The sequence below is a fragment of the Oryx dammah genome, unplaced genomic scaffold (assembly GCF_014754425.2).
Source record: "Oryx dammah isolate SB20612 unplaced genomic scaffold, SCBI_Odam_1.1 HiC_scaffold_29, whole genome shotgun sequence".
Taxonomy (NCBI): domain Eukaryota; kingdom Metazoa; phylum Chordata; class Mammalia; order Artiodactyla; family Bovidae; genus Oryx; species Oryx dammah.
In genome coordinates this window covers 53411200-53429886 of record NW_024070213.1, presented here as the reverse complement: position 1 = coordinate 53429886, position 18687 = coordinate 53411200, and the positions used below count along the sequence as shown (strand labels likewise).

The window sequence follows — 18687 nt, the reverse complement described above, 5'->3', positions numbered from 1 at the left end:
CTGAGAGGGAGTCAGACGCAGCCTCTCTCAACCTCTGCTTCCCTTGTGTCCACAGAACAGCCTCGCACAGAGTCCGAGTGGGAGAACAGCTTCACCCTGAAAATGTTTCTTTTTCAGTTTGTCAATCTGAACAGCTCCACGTTTTACATCGCGTTCTTCCTCGGAAGGTAAGAACCCCGCATCTCCGCACCTCCTGGGGCTAGGAACAGCACGCAAAGGTCATTGACCAGGGATGACAGAGAAGGCAGCCTTTAGAGTGACCTCATAAAGTATAAAAAGATCAGTCTCCTTTCCTTTACCTTCCCATTCCTGGGGTGGTCTCTGTCAGAGCCCCTTGTACCTTTTCTTGCTAAGGTGAGTAGAAAAAAATAGTTTGCACATGTGAAGAATGAGTGTAAATCTTGCAGGCTCCATCGGTATCTGAATCAGGCCCCTGGATCTCGTACCTGTAAGAGCAGGTGACATCATGGAGGAAGGCGGGGAGCATGTCCTACATCCCTGACCACACGGAGGAGGGAAGGATATTCACATGGGAGGGGGGCTAACGTAGGATGCCGAGGGAGCCTGGGTTACTTCTGAAATCCAGCAGTTCTGAGGATCTGGAGTGGCCGTGTCCCAGAATTCCATCACCACGAATTATGTCTGAGGAGACGAGAACCAGGGAAGAGCCAAGTGTTGGATTTTGGTGAACAGGATGGGCAGCCTCTCTGCAAAATCTAGCTACTTCATGGAATTCTAATCAAATAGTTTTCTTTACATTACTAATATTCCAAAAGATCAACTGTACCCAACCTGCTGCTTACACAACAAGCACTTGATATTAAGCAGAAAATGTTAAAAGTCACAGCATGCAGCAAAAACTGGCCTCTGTGGTCAGAAGCCAGGCAGAACAGCCAGAAGAGAAATACACCCAGAGAATTCCAGAAGTTGCCATTATGCCATTTCTGGGGAGTTTTCCTAATTCCATCAGACCTGCTCCTTACTGCACCATAATTTTCACTGGAGGATGTGCTAATCTGAATATAATCTTCATTGAAGGCTACAGGATGCTAATGGTTTGTTTTTCTGTGTGTGTTGAAGATTCACAGGACACCCAGGTGCCTACTTGAGGCTGATAAACAGGTGGAGACTAGAAGAGGTCGGTATTCTCCCATCACTCCTGGTTTCCTACAGACTTATATTAAACAGCCTGAGGGCAACTTTGTGCAGATTAGAAAGCAGACAGCCTTTCTTCCCGTCCATTGATTCTTGAATTTCTGTGTTTGCTTACCTCGCAGTGCCACCCTAGTGGATGCCTTATTGATCTCTGTATGCAAATGGGTATTATAATGGTGCTAAAGCAGACCTGGAATAATTTCATGGAACTTGGCTACCCGTAAGTACCTTAGATATCTATACTTGAGAGGCAGCATGTCTCTTGGCTATTGGCTTGGCTATTGGCTTTTCTAGGTGTGGCAAGTAAGATAAGCAATGCAGACTCAGCAGTTAAGCCCATGCATATTATACCTGGAGCTAGTCTTCATGCTTAGATATTCAGAGACAAATGATGAAAGTAATAAACATGGGCCCTTTTTGAAGATTTAGCACAAACTGCATGAACAAAAGTGAATGTTCTTTAAGAAGTCTCTGTGGACCCCTAAATATTGAATATCCACTTCCAAGCTGCTTTAAATGATGACACATTAACTGGATCTCTGTGCCTACTCCCCAGCCCCTGCAATAAATCACAAATGGTCATTTTTTAACTACGGTAAATTCAGACTATGTAGAAAAGGAATAAAGTGAAAGAAAGTGAAGTCGCTCAGTCGTATCCGACTCTTTGCGACCCCATGGACTGTAGCCTATCAGGCTCCTCTGTCCACAGGATTTTCCAGGTAAGAGTGCTGGAGTGGATTGCCATTTCCTTCTCCAGGAGATCTTCCTGACCCAGGAATTGAAGCCGGGTCTCCCGCATTGCAGGCAGACGCTTTACCATCTGAGCCACCAGGGAAGCCCAAAAAGAAAAGGAATAATACCCTAAAAATAGGATTTAAAAAAGAAATTGGATTATTTCTAAGTCAGCATATCTTAACCAGTTAAAACTTTTATTATCACTAATAACAGTTTATGTTGATGGCAACGGGCAAAAATTTGCATCAGTTTTGTAAGGATAACTTTGAATTTGGCTGTGTTTACTCAGTTATGGTCAGTTAAGTTTTAAAGGGACATAAATCAATAGCAGTTCTATTTCTGCTTTAATTCTATACCTATAGGTTTCCATATCAGCCCAGTGTCCCCATAGAGAATTCTAGGTTTCAGGGAGGACCACTCAGCCCGAACAATTAGCTGGAACTTAGTTCGCTTTGGAAAGTCATCTCTTAGCTCCCTGTAAGAACCAACGCCAGTAATTTTATCTTCTCAGATTTACTTTAGAAAACTTCTTCCAAGTGTTTCATGTTTTGTATAAAACTTTTAAAAAGATAAAGCATAAAATTTAAAAAAATTAGAAGCATATTCTCCTTTAAAGTATGATCCATAACTTATCAAAATGTCGTAGATATCAAGGGAACTATATTTATCTTCTATGAATATGGATATAGAACAATATTGTGAATTAGGCAGAATTGTCTTTGATACCCATTTTCTTATTTAATTTCACATTTTTGTTTTGGCATTGCTACTCCCAGATACCCCTCAACTTTCTCCTTGCCTCCTACAGCATATAGACCTGACTCTCCCCGCACATTTCTTCAACCCTATTCCATATCATAAGATGCACTTCTGAACACTGCTAAGGTTAAATGCACTAACCTCACCAGTGTGAGCTGCATTTTACTAGGAATCAGAGCCCCCATTGAGTTCAAGCCAAAAGCAGACAAGTCCAGTTGTAGACCTGCAGGCTTCTGTGTGCCAGGAGAGGAGAAAGCCTTTGTGGGTTTTCAGACCTTCCAGGATCCTCAAATCAGAGTTTGCAGGTCAGCACCCATGGTAAGACTGCTCATGGCTCCTTAAATAAGCCAGCAAGGCCAAACCCTCTTCTCCTCAGAGGTCTGAGTGTTGCCTTTACACTGGAGGACCAGTTTATCAACACTCTCAGTCCTCTAACCAACCCTCCAAGGCAGCACTGAATAGGAGACAGTTTTGTGAATGATTAAATAAGTTCATCAGTCATTCTGTTCTCTTGCAAGTACAAGTGCTTGAACTATAGCCTCCATTGTTACTTCCTTCCTACTCCAGTATTCTTGCCTGGAGAATCCCATGGATGGAAGAGCCTGGTGGGCTACTGTCCATGGGGTCGCAAAGAGTCGGACACGACTGAGCGACGTCACTTCACTTCCTAATCCAAGCTCCTTCCTAACCCTAGGAGCTTTAGCTCCTAGGCAGCCTGTCCTAAATTTTTTTCAACTATTGCTCTATATTTTCACTCTACTTCTTATTGCTTAAGTCTTATGATCAGTTATACATGTGTGTGTATGTATGTGTATATATATATTATGTGTGTGTGTATATATATATATATCTTTAATCAATTGATTTTGTTGTGCAGGTTAATTCAGAATTGGTGGACTAGAAGAAAAGTACGACAAGAACATGGACCTGAAAGGAAAATAAGTTTCCCACAATGGGAAAAGGACTACAACCTTCAGCCGATGAATGCCTATGGACTCTTTGATGAATACTTAGAAATGAGTATGAAAATAGTCTATTTTATTCTATTTTTAAAATTTTATTGAATTTTAGTTGATTTACAGTGTTGTATTAATTTCTGTTATACAGCAAAGTAGTTATACGTATGTATAACTAAACTATACATATGTATATTTTTTCATATTCTTTTCCATTATGGTTGACCATAGGATATTGCATATAGTTCCCTGTGCTCTAGAGTAGGACCTTGTTTTCTGTTTTATCTTATTATAAATGTGAATTCTAGCTCTCTAGCTGCATTTAACTAGACATATACCATTATTGTTGAGGCTGACAGTGTGGAGGGATTCTTGAGCTAAATGCAGAGGAAGGGTATCTTGCTTTAAGAAACTTTATTGATAGAAATAGTGCCAAGTCACTTCACATTCTTCACGACATTGTATCCTGTCCCTTGCAATAAATCACCAGAAAAAAAGAGCTGAAAACCTGGAGAACCAAAGAAAAAGGAGTGATCACTCATGGTATGATTGATTGATTCATTCAGCACACATCTTTTTTTAAAAATTGAAGTATAGTTGATTTACAGTGTTGTGTTAGTTTCAGGTGTAAAACAAAGGGACTCAGTTATGCATATATATATAAAAAGATATTCTTTTTCATATTCTTTTCCTACAAGACATTTACTATAGTTCCCTGTACTATATAGTAGGACCTTGTTGTTTATTTTATATGTAGTAGTTTGTATCCAGCAGACATCTTTTGAACCATGTTACGTCCAGACGTTATGTTTGGCACTAGAGATACAGAAGGAATCAGGTACAGTCGCAGCTCTCAAAGAGTGCTCCGTGGCAGGAAGTCAGAGATGTGAAATGTTAAGTGCAATTAAGTCGCAGAGATGCTGCGAGATGAGTTGCTAGTAGGTAGAATGGGCAGTCATTTCTCTTGGAAAGGGTGGCAGGAAGTGGGAATGTATAAGCTTAATGCTACACTTCCATTGAAAGAAACTCATTTCTCTGTAATCAAACCCAAGCTGTTTATTTTACCATGTGTCTGAGAGCATGGACTTTAGAAACAGATTAGTGGTGTTCAGTCACTGAGTCCTGTCCTACTCTTTGCAACACCATGAAATGCAGCATGCAAGGCTTCCCTGTCCTTCACTATGTCCCAGAATTTGTTCAAATTCACGTCCATTGAGTGATGCTGTCTAACCATCTCATCCTCTAATGTCCTCCTCTTCTTTTGCCTTTGATCTTTCGCAGAATCAGGCTCTTTTCCAACGAGTCAGCTCTTTGCATCAGGTAGCCAAAGTATTGGAGCTTTAGCATCAGTCCTTCCACTGAATGTTCACGGTTGATCTCCTTTAGGACTGACTGGTTTGATCTCCTTTCAGTCTAAGACACTCTCAAGAGTCTTCTGCTGCTGCTGCTAAGTCAGTTTAGTCGTGTCCAACTCTGCGCGATCCCATAGACGGCAGCCCACCAGGCTCCCCCGTCCCTGGGATTCTCCAGGCAAGAACATTGGAGTGGGTTGCCATCCCAGCCCCTCACTTATTAACTCTGAAACCTTGGGCAATTGCTTAATGTCTTTGTCTCACTTTCTACTTCTCTATCATGGGGATAAAAAAGAGTAACCACTTCAGCATATCTTTGTGTGGACTAAATAAATTAATGCATGGAAAGGGCTTAGAACTATGCCTAGCAGAGTATGTACTGGATATATGTTAACCATGTCATTATTATTATTTTTCTTTGTATCTTCCAGGGGAGAAAAACTTATTGTATCTGCTAAGAAATTTTTTTGAGTGTGGATAGATTTTCTTGTTGTTTTGGGTTTTTTTTTCTAATTATGTTTAAGCTCTGAGACATTGGGATGGAGGTGGGAGTAAGGGATGGGCAAGATGCCTTAATTCTGAAAGAAGCAGTTGTTTCTGGGAAAATCTGAAAATTAAAGGAGTGGTAGAAGTGATGCTTAATGTTTCTCAGATCGCTTATGTCCTATGTATCTACTGGTGTTTTTAGAGTTTCAATTATAGAATGGCATAATGGTATAACTTGGAGAAGAAATCAATTTGGGCATTAATAATAAAACTTAATAAAATGAGTTCATTAAGAGAACTAACCACTTGGAGGTCTCTTAATGGATTCTTCTCCCATAAAGAAGGAAATGAACAGTAATGTTGGGATATAGAGCGCTTAAAAAGAAGCTGTTACGGGGTTAGAACTGGTAGTGTTCCAAATACTACAGTAGCTTTGCAGCAAGAAGCAAATCTCTGAAGTATCACAAGAAGATTAGTGAATACTAATTGCTTGCTTCTGTTCTTGTTGTTTTTTGTTATTTTCTTAATGACTTTCCTGCTTTGTTATATTTTTAAAAAATGTTTTCATTGAAGTAGAATATAAAGTGAGAAAGGCATATAAATCAAAAGTGTATGTATCAATGAATATTCACAAAGTTATGCATAGATGTAACCAACTTATGTAGGTGAGGAGTTAACACACTCCTGGCATCAGACCCAAAGCCAGTCCACTGCCTGGCTTTGAACATCGTTCTAGTGGAAGATAGCAATACCCATTTATTTACATATTATCTATAGTTACTTTTTAAATTTTTATATTGTAGCTGATTTACAGTGTTTTGTTAGTTTCAGGTGTACAGCACAGGAGGTTCAGTTACACACTGTTGTCGTTTAGTTGCTAAGTGGTATCTGTTTTGCCACCCCATGGACTGTAGCTCCCCAGGTTCCTCTGTCCATGGGATTTCCCAGGCAAGAATACTGGAGTGGGTTGCCATTTCCCTCTCCAGGGGATCTTCCAGACCCAGAGATCAAACGTGTGTTTCCTGCACTGGCAGGCAGATTCTTTACCACCGAGCCACCAGGGAAGCCCCTCAGTTATGTATGTATATATAGATATAGATACATATCCATTCTTTTTCAAATTCTTTTCCCTTATAGATTATTACAGACTATTAAGTTCCCTGTGCTATACAGAAGGTCTTTGATTATTTTATATATAGTACTATGAATATGTGAATAATCTCTTAATTTATCTCTTCTCCCCAGCTTTGCCATTTGGTAACCATAAGTTTGTTTTGGAAATAAGTTCATCTGTATCATGTTTTTATATTCCACTTGTAAGTGATATCATATAGCATTTGTCTGACTTACTTCACTAACAATATTCTCTAGGCCCATTCATGTTGCTGTAAATGGCATTATTTCATTCTTTTTAATGTCTGAGTAATATTCCATTGTATATATGTACCACATCTTTATCCAATTCTCTGTCAACAGACATTTATGTTGCTTCCACATCTTGACTATAGTATATAGTGCTTTGATGAACATTGGGGTCATGTATCTTTCGGAATTACGGTTTTCTATGGCTATATTCCCTGGAGTTGGATTGATAAATCATATGGTAGCTCTATTTTTAGCTTTCTAAGGAACCTCCATACTGTTCTCCATGGTGGTTGTACCACTTTACACTCCCACAAAGCATGTAGGAAGGTTCCCTTTTCTCCACACCCTCTCCAGCATTTGTTATTATAGACCTTTTGATGATGACCATTCTGACTGGTGTGAGGTGATACTTCATTGTAGTTTTGATTTGCGTTTCCCTAATAAATAGCAATGTTGAGTGTCTTTTCATGTGGCTGTTGGTCATCGGTATGTCTCCTTTGGAGAAATGTCTGTTTAGATCTTCTGACCATTTTTGATTTGGTTGTTTTTTCCATAATAAGCTGCATGAGCTGTTTGTATATTTTGGAAACCAATCCCTTGTTGATGACTTCATTTGCAAATATTTTCTCCCATGTTGTAGGTTGTCTTTTCATTTTATTGATGGTTTCGTGTGCTCTGCAAAAGCTTTTAATTAGGTCCCATTTATTTTCATTTTCATTATTCTAGGAGGTAGATTCAAAAATATATTCCTGTGATTATGTCAAAAAGTGTTCTGTTTTCCTCTAAGAGTTTTATAGTATTTGGTCTTACATTTAGGTCTTTGTTCTTTGATATGTAGGTGTCCAGTTTTCCCAGCACCACTTATTGAAGTCTTTTCTCCATTGTATAGTCTTGCCTGCTTTGTCATAGATTAATTTACCATAGATGCATGGGTTTATTTCTGGGTTTTCTGTCCTGTTCCATTGATCTATAATTCTGCTTTTGTGCCAATAACATAACTATCCTCATGACTGTAACTTTGTAGTATAATCTGAAGTTGGGGAACCTGATTCCTCCAGATCCATTTTTCTTTCTCAGGATAGCTTTGGCTATCTGGGGTCTTCTGTGTTTCCATACTAATTTTTGAGATTTTTTTCATTCTAGTTCTGTGGAAAATGCCATTGGTAATAGAAATTGCATTGAATCTGTAGATTGCCTTGGGTAGTATAGTCATTTTGATAATATTAATTCTTCCAATCCAAGAACACAGTGTATCTTTCCATCTGTTTGTGTCATCTTCATTTCTTTCATCAGCATCTTAAGAGTTTTCAGAGTCTTTTGCCTCTTTAGGTAGGCTTATTCCTGGATATTTTATTCGCTTTGATGTGATGGTAAATGGGATTATTTCCTTCACTTTCTGATCTTTTTAGTATACAGAAATGCAACAGAATATACTGTTTTGTTTCCTGCAATCTTAACCAAATTCATTGATAAACTCTAGTAGTTTTCTGATAGCATCTTTAGGGTTTTTTGTGTACAGTATCATTTCATCTGCACATAGTGACAGTTTTACTTCTTTTCCAAATTGGATTCCTTTTTCTTCTGATTGCTGTTGGCTAGGATGTCCTGTCCAGAACTATGTTGAATAAAAGTGGTGAGAGGGGACGTTTTTGTCTTGCTCCTGATCCTACAGGAAATGCTTTCAGCTTTTCTCCATTGAGTATGATGTTAGTAGTGGGTTTGTTATATATGGCCTTTATTATGTTGAGGTATATTCCCTCTAAGTCCACTTTCTGGAGAGTTTTTATCATAAATAGGTGTTGAATTTTGTAAAACATTCTATTAAGATGATCATATAGCTTTTATTTTTCAGTTTGTTGACAATATATTGCACAGACTGATTTGCTCAAGTTGGCTTTAGGCAGTCTATCTACTGATGGCTAGAGCTACATTCCCACCCTTTTGGTGTTTGAAAGTAAAAGTGAAGTTGTTCAGTCCTGTCCAATTCTTTGTGACCCTATGGACTATAGCCCACTAGGCTCTTCCTCTGCCCATGGGATTTTCCAGGCAAGAATACTGGTGGGTTGCTACTTTCTTCTTCAGGGGGTCTGCCCGACCCAGGGATCGACCTCAGGTCTCCCACATTGCAGGCAGACTTTTTATGCTCCGAGCCACTAGGAAGTCCCTAAGGCATCTCAACACTGGAACCTACCTGCTGTTGAATGGGGCCAGGTCTTGATGAGAAAAAAGGCAGCCTCCAGCAGAGCTCACATCAGTGACTACTCCCCAGTACTTCTGCCACCATTGTCCTTGTCCCCACAGTGAGCCACAGCCATCCCTTGGAGATCTTTCACCCCAGGAGACACTCCAAGGCCAGAAGGTAGGTTTGGGCCAGGTTCCTATGAAGTCACTGCTTTTTCCCTGCCCAGTGCACACGAGATCTTGTATGTACCTTCTGAGAGTGTTGTTTGCCTCAGTCCTGTGAAGTGCCTGTGATCAAGATCCACTGGCATTCAAAGCCAAATATTCTGCTGAGGGTTTCTCCTCCCAGGGCCAGATGCCCAGACTGGGGAGTCTGATGTGGAGCTCAGAACTGTTACTCCTATGGGAGAACCTCTGTGATACAATTATTTTCTCTTTCCAGCAGGTATGGGATTTGATTATACCACAAAAGGGTCCCTCCTACCATCTTGATGTAGCTTCTTGTCTTTGGATACAGAATCTGTTTTCTCATGGGGTGTAGTCTTTTTTGTTGATGGTTCAACAGCTGGTTGTGATTTGGGTGTTTTTATGAGAGGAGGTGAGCTCAAGTCCTCTACTGTTTTGCCTCTAACTGGTATCAAACCTTTTTCTTCTTCTGTCATTGATTTTTTTAAATATAAATTTATTTGTCATTGATTTTTAATTCTGCTGTGGTCAAAGGATACTCTGTGGTATTTTAGGCATTTAATATATGCAGAGATTTGTTTTATGCCCCTGCATATTTCTGTTTTGGTAAGTGTTTAAAGTGTGCTCTGCAATTGTTGAGTATAATCTTCTATGTCTATTAATTGGCAAGTTTAACTGTGTTGTTCAAATCTTACATTCATGTCCTGTTAAACTTTGTCTATTTCCTCTACTAGTTACCAAGAAAAGAGTGTTAAAGTCCACAATCATACTTGAGAATTTTTTCTTAAGCTCCTTCTAGTTTAGTCAATTTTTACTTTATATACTTTGAAGCTGTATTGTTATGTGCAAACAGTTTAGGATTATTTTATTTTACTGTTGAGATTTTATCTTAAAGTCATTCTTTATCTATAATAATGTAATATTTTGAAGATGTGATGGGCAAGCAGCTAAGGAACTAACTGTAAAACCTCCCCAAGGACAGAACTGAGCCTCTGCGGTCATTGGCAGAGAAAAAGGTCCACCCTGTTCTCAGTCACAGCCAGGCAGGTGGACTGAGCTTTACAAAAACCCAGCTTAACTCATTACCACACTTATCATCTCCTTCTTTGCTGCAAAAGAACATCACTAAGAGCAAAGATCAATAACTTATTCTTAAAGGGCTAGACAGTAAATAATTTTGACTTTGGGGGTCATGATGCAAGATTGAGGCTATTATATTTTAAATGGTTGTATAGGTATTAACTCACAGGTAGGTTTAAAAAAAGAAAGCAGAGAGTTATCCAGATTTGGCCTTCAGGCTATAATTTGCTGACCCTTGATCTAGAACTTTTATATGTCTGGCATAAAATAGAAATTACTAGACTTAAAGACTATTGAAAGAAGCAAAGTAAGTATCAATTCTTAGCTGGGGTAGGTGTCTGCTACTTCAAAGATGAAAGCAGAAGTGTGTGTGGTCAAACACCATGAAAAATCAAGGAAATGTATGTGGTATTACATAAAGAAAAATAATATTTCAATCTAAGTGGTAAAGAATTCAAAACAGTTGTAAAGAAAATCATTGAGCTACAAAAAAATCACGGGGAGGTAATTCAATGAACTTGTGAATAAAATTAATGAACAGAAAGAGTGCTTTACTAAAGAGATTGAAATTATAAAAGAGAACCAAATTCTGAGGCTGCAGAATTCGATCAACGAGATGAAGGTAACAGAACAGACCAGATGGAAAAAAGAATAAAGTGACTGGAGGATGCTGCTACTGCTAAGTTGCATCAGTCGTGTCCAACTCTGTGTGACCCCACAGACGGCAGCCCACCAGGCTCCCCCGTCCCTGGGATTCTCCAGGCAAGAACACTGGGGTGGGTTGCCATTTCCTTCTCCAATGCATGAAAGTGAAAAGTGAAAGTGAAGTTGCTCAGTTGTGTCTGACTCCTAGCAACCCCATGGACTGCAGCCCACCAGGCTCCTCCATCCATGGGATTTTCCAGGCAAGAGTACTGGAGTGGGTTGCCATTGCCTTCTCCAGACTGGAGGATAGGAATATAGAGATAATTCAGTCAAAAGAAGACAGGAATTCGACTTTTAAAAAGTAAAGAAACCCTATGCAAACTATCAGATTCAATCGGACAAACCTGAGAATAATTAGTATACCAGAAGAAAGTGGGGAGTAGGGGCCAGATAGTTTATAGAAAAATAACTGGGAACTTTCCAAACCTGGTTCGTCTGCCATCTTGATTTTGAAACCTGAGATCAAATTGCCAGCATCCATTGGATCAAAGAAAAAGCAAGAGAATTCCAGAAAAACATCTACTTCTGTTTTATTGACTACAACAAAACTTTTCTTTGCCTGTGTGAATCACAACAAACTGTGGAAAATTCTTCAGGAGAGGACTTCCTTACCTGCTTTTCTCTAATTATTAGAGAAATGCAAATCAAATCTACCATGAGGATTCAGTTCAGTTCAGTTCAGTCACTCAGTCGTGTCCGACTCTTTGCGACCCCATGAATTGCAGCACGCCAGGCCTCCCTGTCCGTCACCATCTCCCAGAGTTCACCCAGACTCACATCCATTGAGTCCGTGATTCCATCTAGCCATCTCATCCTTGGTCATCCCCTTCTCCTCCTGCCCCCAATCCCTCCCAGCATCAGGGTCTTTTCCAATGAGTCAACTCTTTGCATGAGGTGGCCAAAGTACTGGAGCTTCAGCTTTAGCATCATTCCTTCCAAAGAAATTCCAGGGTTGATCTCCTTCAGAATGGACTGGTTGGATCTCCTTGCAGTCCAAGGGACTCTCAAGTGTTTTCTCCAACACCACAGGTCAAAAGCATCAATTCTTCAGCGCTCAGCCTTCTTCACAGTCCAACTCTCACATCCGTACATGACCACAGGAAAAACCATAGCCTTGACTAGACGGACCTTAGTCGGCAAAATAATGTCTCTGCTTTTGAATATACTATCTAGGTTGGTCATAACTTTTCTTCCAAGGAGTAAGCGTCTTTTAATTTCATGGCTGCAATCACCATCTGCAGTGATTTTGGAGCCCCAAAAAATAAAGTCTGACACTGTTTCCCCATCTATTTCCCATGAAGTGATGGGACCAGATGCCATGACCTTTGTTTTCTGAATGTTGAGCTTTAAGCCAACTTTTTCACTCTCCTCTTTCACTTTCATCAAGAGGCTTTTTAGCTCCTCTTCACTTTCTGCCATAAGGGTGGTGTCATCTGCATATATGAGGTGATTGATATTTATCCCAGCAATCTTGATTCCAGCTTGTGTTTCTTCCAGTCCAGCGTTTCTCATGATGTACTCTGCATAGAAGTTAAATAAGCAGGGTGACAATATACAGCCTTGACGGACTCCTTTTCCTATTTGGAACCAGTCTTTTCTTCCATGTCCAGTTCTACCTGTTGCTTCCTGACCTGCATACAGATTTCTCAAGAGGCAGGTCAGGTAGTCTGGTCTTCCCATCTCTTTCAGAATTTTCCACAGTTTATTGTGATCCACACAGTCAAAGGCTTTGGCATAGTCAATAAAGCAGAAATAGATGTTTTTCTGGAACTCTCTTGCTTTTTCCACGATCCAGCGGATGTTGGCAATTTGATCTCTGGTTCCTCTGCCTTTTCTAAAACCAGATTGAACATCAGGGAGTTCACGGTTCACGTATTCTGAAGCCTGGCTTGGAGAATGTTGAGCATTACTTTACTAGCATGTGAGATGAGTGCAATTGTGCGGTAGTTTGAGCATTCTTTGGCATTGCCTTTCTTTGGGATTGGAATGAAAACTGACTTTTCTGGTCCTGTGGTCACTGCTGAGTTTTCCAAATGTGCTGGCATATTGAGTGCAGCACTTTCACAGCATCATCTTTCAGGATTTGAAACAGCTCAACTGGAATTCCATCACCTCCACTAGCTTTGTTCGTAGTGATGCTTTCTAAGGCCCACTTGACGTCACATTCCAAGATGTCTGGCTCTAGGAATCGGCAAACTAAAATGGATTGGAATGGGTGAATTTAACTCAGATGACCATTATATCTACTACTGCGGGCAGGAATCCCTCAGAAGAAATGGAATAGCCATCATGGTCAACAAAAGAATCCAAAATACAGTACTTGGATGCAATCTCAAAAACGACAGAATGATCTCTGTTCGTCTCCAAGGCAAACCATTCAATATCACAGTTATCCAAGTCTATGCCCCAACCAGTAACGCTGAAGAAGCTGAAGTTGAACGGTTTTATGAAGACCTACAAGACCTTTTAGAACTAACACCCCAAAAAGATGTCCTTTTCATTATAGGGGACTGGAATGCAAAAGTAGGAAGTCAAGAAACACCTGGAGTAACAGGCAAATTTGGCCTTGGAATACGGAATGAAGCAGGGCAAAGACTAATAGAGTTTTGCCAAGAAAATGCACTGGTCATAGCAAACACCCTCTTCCAACAACACAAGAGAAGACTCTACACATGGACATCACCAGATGGTCAACACCGAAATCAGATTGATTATATTCTTTGCAGCCAAAGATGCAGAAGCTCTATACAGTCAACAAAAACAAGACCAGGAGCTGACTGTGGCTCAGATCATGAACTCCTTATTACCAAATTCAGACTGAAATTGAAGAAAATAGGGAAAACCACTAGACCATTCAGGTATGACCTAAATCAAATCCCTTATGATTGATTACACAGTGGAAGTGAGAAATAGATTTAAGGGCCTAGATCTGATAGATAGAGTGCCTGATGAACTATGGAATGAGGTTTGTGACATTGTATAGGAGACAGGGATCAAGACCATCCCCACGGAAAAGAAATGCAAAAAAGCAAAATGGCTGTCTGGGGAGGCCTTACAAATAGCTGTGAAAAGAAGAGAGGCGAAAAGCAAAGATATAAGCATCTGAATGCAGAGTTCCAAAGAATAGCAAGAAGAGATAAGAAAGCCTTCTTCAGCGATCAGTGCAAAGAAATAGAGGAAAACAACAGAATGGGAAAGACTAGAGATCTCTTTAAGAAAATTAGAGATACTAAGGGAACATTTCATGCAAAGATGGGCTCAATAAAGGACAGAAATGGTATGGACCTAACAGAAGCAGAAGATATTAAGAAGAGGTGGCAAGAATACACAGAACTATACAAAAAAGATCTTCACGACCCATGAGGATTAGAATGACCATTATCAGAAAGTCTACAAATAATAAATACTAGAGAGGGTATGGAGAAAAAGGAATCCCTCCTGCACTATTGGTTGGAATATAAATTAGTGCAGCCACTATGGAAAACAGTATGGAAGTTCCTCAAGAAATTAAAAATGGAGTTGCTATGTGATCCAATAATCCCACTCCTGGGCATATAATGGGACAAAACTAGAATTCAAAAAGATACATATACTCCTATGTTCATAGAAGCACTATCTATAATAGCAAGACATGAAACAACCTAAATGTTCATTGCCAAATGAATAGATAAAGAAGTTGTGGTATATATATACAGTGGAATTCTTCTCAGCCATAAGAAATAATGAAATAATGCCATTTTCAGCAACGTGGATATCTAAAGTAAGTCAGAGAGAAAGAAAAATACCATATGATATAACCTAGAAGAAATAGATAAGTTTCTAGAAATACACAACCTACCAAGGCTGAGTCAGCAAAAAATAGAAAATATGAAAAGATCAATAATGATTAAAGAGAGAGAATCAGTAATCAAAAGTCTCCCAACACAGAAAAACCATAGGACCAGTCAGTTTCACTGGTGAATTCTATCAGACATTAAAAGAATACGAATCCTTCTCACTTACAAAAAATTGAAGAGGAGGGAACACCCCCAAACTCATTCTTCAAGGCCAGCATTACCTTGATACCAAAGCCATATATGGATACCACAAGAAAAGATAACATTGGACCAATATTCTTGATAAATACAACTGCAAAAATTCTCAAAATATTAGCAAGCAGAATTCAAGAACACAATAAAACTGCATACTACAGCCAAGTGGGATTTATCTGTGATGCATGACTGGTTCAACATATATACACTGTAATGTAATATATCAGATTAATAGGATGAGATACAAAAATCATATGATACCTCAATAAATCCAGGAAAAGAATTTGCAAAATTCAACATTCTTTTATGATTAAAAAAGAACCCTTGACAGATTGTTGTAGGTGGCTAAAGTTGTTTGTCCTATGCACAAACTCTTGACTTTTGCCTGCCATAGCTCTGGAATCAATCATTTCTCCAAGGAGCCCTGGTTCCTTTTACTCGGGAATGGTATTTAGAAAACTTGAGGTATGATTACTACTCCTAGGGTGCCATTGCTTCCAGGCTCAGGGAGCAACTGTTTTTCAAGTGTCCTGGCCATCTTTCTAGAAGATATGTTCCCTGTGCTTTGGGGGAACATAGGGCTTCCCAGGTGGCACGGGTGGTAGAGAATCCACCCAACAAATGCAGGAGATTCAAGAGCTGCAGGTTCAATCCCTGCATCAGGAAGATCCCCTGGAGGAGGAGATGACAGCTTACTTCAGTACTCTTGCCTTGGAAATCCCGTGGACCGAGGAACCTGGTGGGCTACAGTCCATGGGGTCACAAAGAGTGGGACGCAACCGAGTGACTGAGCACATGCCCAAGCACATGGATTAAAACAGTGACATACTCAGGCTACTAAGCTTCTGAAAATAGTACTGGAAAGCCAATACGCTCTGTTCTTTTTCCTTCCCTAGTTCTTCAGTTTGGATTTACAACTATCTTTGTGGCAGCTTTTCCCCTAGCACCACTTCTGGCCTTACTGAATAATATAATCGAAATTCGACTTGACGCTTATAAATTTGTCACACAGTGGAGGCGACCTTTAGCTTCAAGGGCCAAAGATATAGGTAAGTTGGATTTGGGGGTGTTTTTAAAAGATATTAATCGTCTGGTAGATAAAATTAAAAGCCACAAACTTTAGATATTTACATATAGTTTCCATGTAAGATGACTAAATCTTGCAAAAGAATAATATTAGCTTTAAATAATATTAGATAACAAGTACAGTTACCTGTTTGAAAATTTATAATTTCCAGTGCTAGAGAATTTGTGCTTAAATAGATTCTCAGTTTGGTTGTTTCTATCCTAGGATGCTAGAATTTAAAAATTGGATTACCACTTCCTTTTGAAAGTAGATCTTGCATTTGCTTCAGTTTGTTTTGCTCTTTCCTAAATGTCTGCCTGAGTCACAGGAAGCAGGGTCCCATTTTTCTAGAGGCAGAGATGGCTTTTGGTTTTTGACTAGAGGTGCTAAGTTGAACCAGGTGTCTTTTACTTTTTTCTGTATTTGGTGCTTCATATAGAGCTGGCAGGTGCCCAGCCAGTGTGGACGTTAGCTCAGTAGCCTGTTAACGTCCAGATGAAACAGACAGACATTCAGTGAGCACCTACCTTGGGTCATGCATCAGGAACTTGGTCCATAAAGATGAACTAGAAGGATCCTATACTTAGCCAGAGGATCTCCTAGTCTGGTGACAGCTTGACACTGCATATGCCAGCCAGTCTTAGCAGATGGTATTTGGTACCTTATCATCAACCAGAATTCTCTCCTTATGTCTGAAGCTGATTGAATTTTAAGTCATGAGTATTGGTACTTGCATGCAAATTTCTTCAGTGCCAAGGTGTTTACAAGTAGAAATTCTTCCTTCTGGTTGCAAGTATCAGTATTTGGAATGATGGAAAGACCCATGGAAAGGACTATTGAAAATTAGTTACCCCAGTTGTTTTCATACTTATTTGCCTCTGCTGTTGTATCTGGAATTAACTAACACTTCTCTTTGAATAGGAATTTGGTATGGGATTCTTGAAGGCATTGGAATTCTCTCCGTTATTACAAATGCATTTGTGATAGCGATCACATCTGACTTTATCCCTCGCTTGGTGTATGCTTATAAGTATGGACCTTGTGCGGGCCAAGGAGAAGCTGGGCAAAAGTAAGTTTTCCATGAAGCCATCATGGAATCCCCATTCCCTAGCCATTGTGTACGGTTGGACACCCAAACAGAAGCCTCTGCACTGGAGTACATGGGACACAAGTCCAGGACAAGAAGGCTTGTTGTAGGGGAGGTGGGATTATAACATAACAATACTTTTGGCCAAAGAAAACATCTTAAGGGTCAGGAGTCATATAGATCATACAAGTTTTAGGTGGAATCAAATGTGAGAAGAGCAACTAATCATTTTTCCCACTCTTGCCCACCATGAATTTAAAAATGTGTGGTATGCTGTGTAGCAAAAAAAAAAAAAGAGTAGTACATGATGTATGCTGCTGCTGCTAAGTCGCTTAAGTCATGCCCGACTCTGTGCAACCCCATAGATGGCAGCCCATCAGGCTCCCCCATCCCTGGGATTCTCCAGGCAAGAACACTGGAGTGGGTTGCCATTTCCTTCTCCAATGCATGAAAGTGAAAAGTGAGAGTGAAGTCACTCAGTTGTGTCCTACTCTTAGCAACCCCATGGACTGCAGCCTACCAGGCTCCTCCATCCATGGGATTTTCCAGGCAAGAGTACTGGAGTACTGATGTATAGTTATGTCATTTTTATGAGTTTGTAAAAATATAATTTGATTCCCCTTGTGTCATTAGGTAGACTCTGCAAATTTTATATGGGAAATGTGCAACCACATGCCAGGTACCCATAAAGTACTCAGTAAATACCTATGGAATAAGTAACTGAATGCTTCTTTCCTGGCTACTGACTTGACCAGTGTCAATAATAATATAACAAGTGGGTAAACTTAACTCCCTGAGAGGTCAGTTCTATAGCATCACCTCAGTGATCCCCAAAGCTGTATTTCTGGTCAGCTAAAGCCTTGACAATATCATAACATGTCCCCTAGCTTTCACTTCTATTAATACATCCTTGGGAAAAAAAGATATAAAAAGTCCTAACGTACTTCAATGGGAAAAAATACAACAACCCTGTTTGGTTAATGTCACAGTAACCTAATTGTGGGGTTTAAATGTCTGTAGGTCGGAGTGGAAGGTGTATTGGTGTCACAGGATCATTTCAGTGCCCCAGAAATCATCCCACTTGGGCTACTGCTTATTCACACAAGCAGCCCTGCCTCTTGGGTTACTGGTTTGAGCCAAATTAATTCATCCCCTGTAGCTATTATAGTTCCATCAGCCCTCGAGGAGGACAGTGCCACCAAACGAAGTTGGCTGAATTCATGCATGTGTAGTCTAGGTCCAGCTCACAATCCAGTTATTTGAGGAAATTTCTATAAAATTCATTACTACACTAGCCACGTGGTTGTTAAACACGTATACTCTAGCAACTTTAAGTGAGCATACTATCCCATTTTAAGAAAGATTTTAAAGCTTATGTTGTACTGTCTATGCATTTCTTTCTAACTGTAACCACTGCCAACATTTTGTGCTTGACTTAGCCTAGAAAAGCTTACCTATGTTCAAGCCACATTCACGTTATGTTTTGATTCTCAAAACAATTCAGGGAGCGAGGACATGCATTATTACCCTCATTTTGAAGAGC

At 39.8% G+C, this 18687-nt stretch overlaps 1 protein-coding gene across 4 annotated transcripts in view; it reads left to right on the top strand.

The window, feature by feature from the left end:
- Positions 1-18687, top strand: part of ANO4 (anoctamin 4) — a 356708-nt gene that overhangs the window by 302216 nt on the left and 35805 nt on the right. For all 4 annotated transcript variants that reach the window (XM_040234899.1, XM_040234898.1, XM_040234897.1 and 1 more), the window contains 6 exons: positions 56-167; positions 1081-1138; positions 1278-1375; positions 3527-3669; positions 15888-16040; positions 16979-17126. In XM_040234899.1, the coding sequence (XP_040090833.1) occupies positions 56-167; positions 1081-1138; positions 1278-1375; positions 3527-3669; positions 15888-16040; positions 16979-17126 (712 nt within the window). The remainder of the gene's footprint in view (positions 1-55; positions 168-1080; positions 1139-1277; positions 1376-3526; positions 3670-15887; positions 16041-16978; positions 17127-18687) is intronic.